The 10,161-nt window shown below is 48.0% G+C and overlaps 1 protein-coding gene across 2 annotated transcripts; it reads right to left on the bottom strand.

Moving 5' to 3' along the window:
• Positions 1-645: 645 nt before the first annotated feature.
• Positions 646-8,737, bottom strand: LOC125535953 (cysteine-rich receptor-like protein kinase 6). 2 transcript variants are annotated; one of them, XM_048699032.1, is made up of 7 exons: positions 7,799-8,737; positions 2,549-2,683; positions 2,242-2,372; positions 1,952-2,162; positions 1,543-1,780; positions 1,318-1,468; positions 646-1,211 (listed from the first exon to the last, which is right to left on the bottom strand). In XM_048699032.1, exons 1-7 carry the CDS (start codon positions 8,649-8,651, stop codon positions 873-875), a joined length of 2,058 nt encoding a protein of 685 aa, XP_048554989.1. In that variant the 5' UTR covers positions 8,652-8,737; the 3' UTR covers positions 646-872. The 2 variants fall into 2 exon arrangements, with proteins under 2 accessions (XP_048554989.1, XP_048554988.1); XM_048699031.1 differs by lacking the exon at positions 7,799-8,737 and adding an exon at positions 4,135-5,060.
• Positions 8,738-10,161: the final 1,424 nt, after the last annotated feature.

Genomic DNA, 10,161 nt, shown 5'->3' with positions numbered 1-10,161 from the left:
TTGTTCGATGTTGTAGGGAAGCCAATCTAGCTGCAGATTGTTTGGCAAAACACTGCTTTAGCATCAGAACTTCAGAGTTTTGGGACTCTTCTCCACCTGACTTTATTCTTCCAAATATTGTAAATGATATGTCTATCATTTGAGGAATAAAGTTACTGATAAAAAGAAGTGTTCCTTCCAAGTGATAAGTAGACGCGCCCGCGTGCCAGGGCTGCAGGTCATAAGCCGATGCCTCCCGCTCCACATTGGCTTGGTGACCCTTCCAACTTTTGCTTGGAAAATTTTAACAATTCCCATGTGAGGTTTCACCAAACCTTAGGTACCCCTCAAAAAAAGAAAAAAAAACTTAGGCACCACTCAGAAAAAGAAAACCAAACCTCAGGCAAATTTTTAAAGAGAATCCTTGGGCATATTTTTCGCAATGTTACAAAGACGAAGTTAATTGGCTCTGCAATTGCAGGACCGAACTCATCGATCTTCAGCCAAAAATAGCAACAAGACTTGAAGTTAACTTTCTATAAAGAAGAAAAAGATGATATTACTATAACGAGGGATATAATGGATTTCTATTTTATTGAAGTTCAAGTTCACCTTTTGGACCACGAACTTCATATGGAGACTCAACATAAGGCATATACAGGATAGTGATCCACAAGTTGAGATGATAGCGTATCTTAAAATGTTGCCGTAACCCGACAAATAGACAACCCCGACAATATAATTATACTGGCGTATTATGCCATTGCTCAGTAAAATTTCTACCACGGGGGTGTCGAGTAGATTATACATATGATGTAGGGTCTTTCCCTAAATCAAAATAGGTTATTTTGGCAAGAATGGCGTACATAATGAATACATCATCAGTCTCGGACTTATCTCGGCTCAAGTTCAGTAATCGAAACTTCGTTGGGTGACATAGGTGATCTACTGGTAGAATGTGAAACTCCTGGATATGGATCTGTGTGCATGCCTGAGTAGTTCATGCCACTCTTTTGGATGCAAAATGCTGGCCTTGATGGAGCTTGGAGAGACACAGTGCTGCTGCTTAGCATGACAGTCACAACCGACATCATCGGTCTATCAGCGGGGTCTTCTTGAACACACAGAAGTCCGATGTGCATGCACTTGAGCATCTGGTCTCCTGGAGAATGGCTAGTCATAGACGAATCCATGATCTCTACAATTGTTCCCATCGTCCAGTGCTCCCACACCTGCATTCGGTAGATGGATTATTACAAATTGCTCTTATTGTTATTACAAATTATAGCTTTTCGTAGAAGCCGAAGTTTTTAACAGTCAAAAACTCAAAGTACTCACCAAACTTAAGAGATCTACAGCTTGCTCGGAGTCATATGCGACACTGTTTCTTTTTCCAGTGACGATTTCTAAAATCAAGACGCCGAAGCTGAACACGTCTGACTTGATAGAGTAATTCCCACGCATAGCATACTCAGGGGCCATGTATCCGCTGAAATAACAACATTACGTTACGGACTCATGCGCTCTGAAATATCTTATAAGAGCAATGTCACCAGCACTTACTAGGTTCCGACGACACGGTTGGTGACATCATGGGATTGGTCACTGCCAAATAGCCTTGCTAAGCCAAAATCTGAAATTTTAGGATTAAATTCAGAGTCTAAAAGAACATTGCTCGCTTTGAGGTCCCGGTGAATTATCTTCAGCTGAGAATCTTCATGAAGGTATTGTAAGCCTCGAGCAATCCCATTGACTATCCTAAATCTCGTCCCCCAACCAAGCTGACTGCTCCTATCAGGATCTATCACACAGGAAAAAAAACATCAGAACAGTACACAATATATTTTACTCCCTCCGTCCCAAAATAAGTGTTTCAACCTTAGTATTGTACTAAGGTTGAGACACTTATTTTGGGACGGAGGAAGTAGGTGTTTGTTTCACTGTTGCAAAATGGTTTGGTGAGTTGCCCTACCAAAAAGAATGGTGTCAAGGCTTTTGTTGGGCATGTATTCATACGCAAGTAACTTTTCTTGTTCCTCCAAGCAAACACCAAGAAGTCTCACTAAATTCTTGTGTTGAAGCTTAGCAACCAAAACAAGCTCATTTTTGAGCTCCTCTATCCCTTGGCGAGAGCTGTGTGAGAGCCTTTTAACTGCTATTTCTTCATTGTCAGGAAGGATTCCCTGTACAAATGGAGATATTTATTTACTAAAAGTGCACTATACCGAATAAAAAGCCTTTGTGAAATGATATGATTAGCACCTTATAAACCACACCAAACCCTCCTTCACCAAGTTTATTCCTTTCATCAAAGTTATCTGTTGCGGCTCGTAGAGTTGATAGATCGAGAATGAGTGAATCGATACTCTGTATGTCCTCTGGATTAGTTGGATCTATGACAAGAGAAAAGATACTTTAATAATGGTGTAAATTAATACACGAATGTAACTATTTTCAAATGCCAAATGGAAAACCTTGGTTTCGATTGTAGAGAAACGTTTTCAAAAACTGATTCCATTTGTGAACAAGAAAGGACTTGCATGCTTTGCAAAAAAAAATAAGGACTTACATGATAGTGATGTCTTCCGCGCCGGTTTGCTCTTCCTCCTCCATAGATAAAGACAAATTACAACAGCAGCCAGTATTGCAGCAACTATCGGCAGTGTAATAGCTAAAATTCTAGCTGTTTTGTTCCCTGCGCTTCCTGTAAACGGCAGGCGCCAGTGTCAGTGAATGGAACAAAAAGTCCTTTTTCTATGAATCGCCGATAGTGATTCATGGAAGAAAAGAAGGGGGGAAAACTGCAGTTACGCTTTTAGTTGCAACTTCTTCTATAAATTCCAACTAGCCAAACCATGTTATTTGCAGTGCGTTGAAAAGCTTGTGGGATGGGAAATGAGAATGGACCGTCTAAAGAGGAAAAACCCATATGCTCATGCACCAGCACCAGAAGATAAACTAGATATTTTGTTCGTCAATATACCTATTTAGGCCTCCTTTGGTTCATAGGATAGAAATATCATAGGAATAGGAAAATCATAGGAAGTGAGGTGGCATGCATCTCACTTCCTATAGGGAAAGAGATGTCACTTGATTCATAGGATAGGATTTTTTTTCCATTGAGTCTAGGCTAAGGGCCTCTTTGATTCGCAGGATTGTAAAAACATGGGAATAGGAAAAACATAGGATTGAAATCTCATGCTCATCTCAATCCTATAGGAGTTTAGGTTGTTTGATTGCATCATAGGAAAACCGAAGGATTCTTTCAAAGAGGTTTGACTGGATGCTAGAAATCCTATGGGAAGTAGTACAAAAAATTCCTTAGGAAAAAATCCTATAGGATTCAATCCTATGAATCAAACAACTAATATAGGAAAAATACCTAAGGATTCTAATCCTCCAAAATTCCTATGCAAATCCTTGAATCAAAGGAACCCTAATGTTTTTTCCCTTTGAAATGTGAAGGATTGATTCCTATCCTATATAGGAATAGGAATCCATTCCTACAAACCAAAGGGCTTCATAGGAATTTTTCCTACAAAAATCCTATCCTCTAGAAATCCTACAAGATTCCTCCAAACCAAACGAGGCCTAACCAAATCATGGAAGAGTCAAGAGTGCTACAAATTCCAACACGCACCCTTTCCAGAAGAGTTTCTATGGCTAGCAATCGGCCAAGCATGCAGGCCCGGCCCGGTCATCACAAGACTTTGAACACGTATAATTCTCCGTTTTGTCCAGTCAATAAACTGATAGCTACGGGACTGCGCAGAAGTCAAGACCAAACAACAGAAATCTCCAAAGTTTTTTCTTCAGAGGAATCTTTCCCTCGTTTACTTACCTTTGTTTACAGAACTCTGAAGATTGGGTTACTTACTTTAGCACAACTGAATAAGACTGTAAAAAGGCACCTGGCTGGTGTTGGCAGTCTATAATTATATGCTAGAATCAAATTAAATAGTAATACTGGAACTGTGGTGTGTAAATCCAAATGGACCCGATCCAGTCCACCTTGAGTTTATACTTTTTCGTGAAGGTAAAACAGTGAGCTTCGATCTGGGAAGAAACTCCGCCACCCTTCCCTCAATTGTGAAATTACTTCAGGCCTAAAGACTGAATCGTGCAAACAAGATGAAGTTATTTCTCCAAGCTCACCTCCTCCGACTGGTGGTGGCCCCACGCTCGCCGGCGCCGGAGCTGGAGCTACCCCCACGGTTGGCGCCGGGAGCTGCAGCATAGAAGGCCCCGTGAAGAAGGAATACTGCTCATACCTGTAGTTGCACCGCAATCCAAGAATCCTACCACCCTGCCTCCCGATTAAGTACTGGGACCTCATCGCGATGATACTTCCGAGGCAGCTCCGGCAATCGCCCGGTGCCATGTCCGGCCTGCACTGCGCCACACCGTAAATCTTGGGGTTCCGCTTGTCGACCGTCTCGAAACCCCCCACCCCGGTCCCGAACCGCCTGGAGTTGTTCGCGGCCGCGTAATCGGCGGTGGCGTTCATGAGGACGCCCACGGCGGCGTCGAACGCCTCCACTGGCGCGGTCACGTTATTGTCGCTCATCAGTATGAGGACGCTGTTGCCGCCGCCGGTGGCGGAGAGGATGTTCTGGTTGGAGAAGCCGACGTAGCAGAGGTCGTAGTAGACGGCGGCGTCCTTACCGTAGGGGCAGAGCTTCTGCGCGTCGTTGAAGCCGTTGGACACGCAGTTGCCGCAGGCGGAGGCGTTGGCGTCGCCGCGGCAGAGCGCGAGCGCGTAGACGATGTCCGGAACGGTGCCGACGCTGTCGGCCGCGAAGAGCGTCCGCGAGGAGGAGGCGTTCTTGGGAAGGGTGGTGGAGAGGGCCCGGATGTTTGCTTGGTAGGGGCTGTTCGTGGTGAAGTTGCCCTTATTGCCGCAGTTCGGCCACTGGGAAGCGGCCAGCGGCGGGAGGAGGAAGGCAAGGAGGAGGGCAGCGGCGGTGGCGAGGTAGGAGGGGATGCGGCCGCGGTGGTGCGAGGCCATGGTCCGGTGTTTGGCCGCTTGGGCGAGCCGACGAGTCGTAGAGCTAGCGGTGGTGGCTCGACAAGTAAAGCGAAGAAGATATAGAAGACTAGTTGAGGGGAGGGGTACTGGAGGTGGGGTCTGGTGTTGACTCCTGTGGGGTTCGTTTGACTTGACTACTGTGCTGGAGAGTGGTTGGGGGTTCTGAAATCGTGGGGCCACCTATAAATGCTCGCGGGCCCGGCCACTCAGCCAGCTATGACTATCGGCCATGCCGACTCAAGAGGGCAGCGGTGGCCCTCGGGCAGAACCGAAACGACCGGCAAGTATTCCACGTGAGTTTACGTGGCCTAGATCGATCCTTCAATTCTGTTTTTCCTGGTTTCACAATCACAAGAGGAAGAAGATCCAACGATTTGCACACGACAACAAGTGTCGAGTTCAGGCACGTTCCCGTCGAACTTGACGGACTTTGTCCTCCCCGTGCGGGTACCGGTGCGTTTGGAACCGCAGAAATCTGGAGGGCGACTCGTCTATCTGCCCAACGGACTATGTTTCGGTGTCTTAAGGCACCTATCTTTGTGTCTATAATATATGGGCCTAATAGATGGCTGGTCCACATGTCAGTGACCCAAAGACAGGTGTCTTTAAGGCACCGAAACTGCGTCCCTGCCCAACATCGAGTCCATCTTCGTCATCGGCGGGTCGCAGCACCGTCCGCCGTTCCATCTCCGTTGGGCATAGTAGCACCATGTCACCGCAAAATCATTAATTGAGGAATACTCTTAGCAAAGATCACTCTTATTTTTTTTAGATTGTAACAAAGTGTTGTGCTGCATGTGCTTCTTGCAACCTGAGAGATTTTATTTTTTTTCGCAGATGTGTTTATTCAAAATGTTTTATCTCCCAAATCGTGCGTCCAAATCTCGCATTATTTTCATTGATGGATTCCTTGTGTCGAGACCTTCAAAACTAAATCTCATGTCGATAGGTTTTAATGAAAAAAATTCACGAGAAAAAACCAAACCGGGAGCACGGTTTTTTTTCTTTTTCGAAAGAGGCACGGCCATGTCTCTCGCAAAATCACAACCGTGCCGCTCGCGGAACAAAAAAAAATAGAAAATGCATTTTTTTCGTTTTCAAGAGGACGTACAGGCATGATAGTGCCTCTCGCAGAAGCAAAACCATGCCTCTGATGGAAGATTAAAAAAACGCGTTTTTTTATTTCCCGAGAGGCACGGTCGTGCCTCTCGTGAAAAAAAATCATAAAACATATATTTTTTGTTTCCGAGAGGCATGGTTGTGCCTCTCTCAAAAGCAAAATGGTCCCTCTTGCGGAAGAAAAAAACACATTTTTTCATAATTTTTTTTACGATGAAAAACCAAAACGTCGAAAAAACCTAAAAAACCGGTAAAAAGCCGAAAACAGGTGCGGAAAAAAAATCGAAATGACGTGTCCAAAGCGTGACATGTGACGGCGGCTGAGAGTGCGCCAAATAATGCTGATCGTTGTGAGGCTTCCGGGGAGCGCTTGTCAACTAGTTAGTCTTCGGTCATCGTTGTTAGGTTGTGGCATTGCACGACATCATGGCATGCCAAAAGCCCATCACAACACCACAAGTAGCCGGTTCCAACAAATGTCACTGCGACTCGTCGTTAGATTGTGGCATTGCACAAAAGCCCATCACAACACCCAAAGTAGCTGGTTCCAACAAATGTCACCGCCGGTTCCAACATCCTAGCACGCAAGATGGCCCATCGCAGCACCGCAGACCGCTGATTCCAGTAAATTTCGTCGACAGTCCCAGCATGACACCCCGGACTTGCAGCAAAAAGCCTTGCACGCCCCAACAAAGCAGACCTCTTCTTCCAGCTTTTCTATGCACTGGCCATTAGATACCGGTTCCAGCACCCCTCGCTGCGTCGCAACACTCGCTAGCAGCGCTCGAGGTCAGAGCTGGAACCGACGAGTGGAGGAGCTGCAACCGGCAAAGGGCAAAGCTAGAACTGATGAGTGTGCGGAGCTGCAATCAGCGGTGGCAGAGCTGCATCTGTTTTGGGCCGGAGGTGCAACCGGCTACAGTAGAGTTGCATCGCCGAGTGGTGGAGCTGGAAGCACGGCCGCCTGCCGGATCCAACCCATGATGCTTGCCCGGGTTTTGCTAGACTTACGGACACAGATTAACGTACGACAACCTACGGACTGACCTGGCAATGGTTCATTGGAATTCAGGAAGGTCCACAGTTGAAATCAGGGAGGAGGGGAGGGAAATTAGTCGGGACTCGGGACACGTAATCCCGTGCGTTCCCTCCGTGCCTTCTTGTCCGTAAGTGTAGGATTTTCGCTTGCCCACACCGGTGATGGCTGTTGCACAGTCAATTAACTGATAGCTACGCGACTGCGCAGTAGTCAAGACCAAACAACAGAAATTTTCAAAGTTTCTTGTTGAGAGCAATCTTTCCCTCATTACTTACTTTTTTAGTTTACCAAGGTTTGTTTTGTCTCAGCTGTCCTACAAACTAATTTATTCCGAGTTCTTTACAGAGCTCTGAAGACTGGATTACTTATTTTAGCACAACTGAATCAGACTGTAAAAAGGCCCCTGGCTGGTGTTGACACTCTATAATTATATGCTAGAATCAAATTAAATAATAGAAATTGATCCTGTCCACCTTGAGTTTGTACTTTTTGGTTTCTTCGCAGATCGAACCTCACCGTTTTACCTTCCCGAAAAAATAAAACCTCACTGTTTTTGTCCCTCAATTTTGAAATTACTTCTGGTCTAAAGACTGAATGGTGCAAATAAGATGAAATTATTTCTCCAAGCTCACCTCCTCCGACTGGCGGTGGCGTCACGTTGGCCGGCGCTGGAGATGGAGGTGCCCCCACGGATGGCGCCGGGAGCTGCAGCATAGACGGCCCGGTGAAGAAGGAATACTGCTCATACCTGTAGTTGCACCGCAATCCAACAACCCTAGCACCCCGCCTCCCTGTTAAGTGCTGAGGGATGTACGTAATGATATCTGCGAGACAGCTCCGGCAATCTGCCGGTGACATATCCGGCCTGCACTGCGCCACACCGTAAATCTTGGGTTTCGCCTTGTCGATCGTCTCGAACCCCTCCTCCCCTGTGCCGAACCTCCTGGAGGAGTCCGCGGCCGCGTAATCCGCGGTGGCGTTCATGAGGACGCTCACGGCGGCTTCGAACACCTTCGCTGGCACGGTCACGTTTTCGCTGTTCACCAGCGTGAAGGCGTTGTTGTCGCCGTCGGTGGCGGAGAGGATGTCTTGGTTGGAGAAGCCAAGGTAGCAGAGGTCGTAGTAGACGGCGGCGACCTTACTGTAGGGGCAGAGCTGCTGCGCGTCCTTGAAGCCGTCGGAGACGCAAGCGCCGCAGGCAGAGGCGTTGGCGTCGCCGCGGCAGAGCGCGAGCGCGTAGACGATGTCCGGAACGGTGCCAAAGCTGTCGGCCGCGAATAGCGTCCGCGACGAGGAGGCGTTCTTGGGAAGGGTGACGGAGAGGGCCCGGATGTTAGCCTGGTAGGTGCTGTTCTGGTCGAAGTTGCCGTTCTTGCCGCAGTTCTGCCACTGGGAAGCGGCCAGCGGCGGGAGGAGGAAGGCAAGGAGGAGGGCAGCGGCGGTGGCGAGGTAGGAGGGGATGCGGCCGCGGTGGTGCGAGGCCATGGCGTTTGGCCGCTTGGGCGAGCCGACGAGCCGACGAGCTAGCGGTGGAAGATGCGTTGGTGGCGAGTGGCGACTCTTCTAAAGCAAGGTGTCGGGTGAAGCAGGGTAGAAGAACGCTAGGTTGAGGGGAGTACTGGAGGTGGGGTCTGGTGTTGACTCTTCTGGGGCTGGTTTGACTTGACTACCGTACTGGAGAGTCGTTGGTGGGTCTGAAAATGTGGGGCCACCTATAAATGCTAGCGGGGCCTAGGCACTCAGCCAGCTTCGGTGGCGGCTATCGGCCGTGTCAACTCGGCGACAGCGGTGGAGGACGCGACATGGCCCAGGGAACAACCGAAACGACCGGGGGAGGTACTCCACGTGAGTTTACGTGGCCTGTATGGAAACTTCAGTTCAGTTTTTCATGGTTTCGTAAGTGGAAAAAGATCTGCCCTACTAGCGATTTCCGCACGACAAAGTGTCGAGTTAAGTCCTGTCGAACTTGACGGACTTTGCCCTCGCCGTGCGGGTGCATACACTGGTGCGTTTGGAATTCTTCTTCCTGGCATATTTTTCTACCAAATTCCTCCGCTTTATCCGGCACAGTTCCTTTGCTCGAGAGGCATGGTTCTTGCTATCTTTTTTTAAATACGACGAACAAGCACACGTATCATGTATTCGTAGAGAGAAAGAGCAAGATGCCGGTCCACTTTTTACAACCGGGGATTACTCTCCATTCCGCATAAAATCCAAGGGGACTACTCGCTACTAGCCTGCCTCCATAGATCCGCTAAGAACTCCCTTAGTTCCCCTTGAAGAGTTGAAGTAATCCTGGAAGTACCACAACATGCAAGAGCGGATTTGGGACACGCACATGCAGGGCCACCGAGTTTTCCTTGAGTACTTTTTTCCCCAAATGATAACGCCCAATCGTCGGGAATCTGACATCTCATCCTGAACGGCTTCGTCGCCGTCAATTTATTCCAGCACGAATCACATAATGAATCGACCACGGCCAGCTCCTCTTAGGCCAACTCCACCGCGCGACCTTAAACGGACGTCCGGATTGACCAGATTTTGTCCCTTTGGAGCGTCGATAGATTCGCACGTATCCGGCTTTGTTAGATGGGTCATGCGTGCGCCCACCGCGCGACCGCACCCCAAATCGCATCCGGGATGGACGTGAATAAAAAAAATATAAAAACTAGAATGAAATAACTAAAAAAAAGTAAATAAACACATTTAAAAAAATATAAAACATATATAGGGGTTGGCCACAAAACGGCCCAGTTTCCACTACCACTTAAAAGGCCCAGTTTCATAATTAATATATAAAAATAAAATAAAAAAACGCACCCGCGCGCTCCTGCCATGCCCGTCGGTGCCGTGGCCGTCACCGTCTTCACTGGCAGCCGGTGTTGTCGTCGTCGCTGACGAGGTCGACGTAGGCCGGTGGCGTCCACAGGTGACGGCCGCCATCTGCAGCTCCGGGAAGGCGATGTCCCCGGCGGCAGAGAGGGCCATGGTCTCC

Source organism: Triticum urartu, chromosome 2 (assembly GCF_003073215.2).
Source record: "Triticum urartu cultivar G1812 chromosome 2, Tu2.1, whole genome shotgun sequence".
NCBI lineage: Eukaryota > Viridiplantae > Streptophyta > Magnoliopsida > Poales > Poaceae > Triticum > Triticum urartu.
This window is presented reverse-complemented; position numbering and strand designations above follow the sequence as displayed.

What these genes read in the sequence shown, in the direction of transcription:
- LOC125535953 (XM_048699032.1), bottom strand. Translation starts at nt 8,651, where the DNA reads ATGGCCTCGCACCACCGCGGCCGCATCCCCTCCTACCTCGCCACCGCC. An exon ending in GGTTTGGTGTGGTTTATAAG is followed by an intron (nt 2,163 to 2,241) that starts GTGCTAATCATA and finishes CCATTTGTACAG; the next exon opens with GGAATCCTTCCTGACAATGA. An exon ending in CTGTAGATCTCTTAAGTTTG is followed by an intron (nt 1,212 to 1,317) that starts GTGAGTACTTTG and finishes TACCGAATGCAG; the next exon opens with GTGTGGGAGCACTGGACGAT.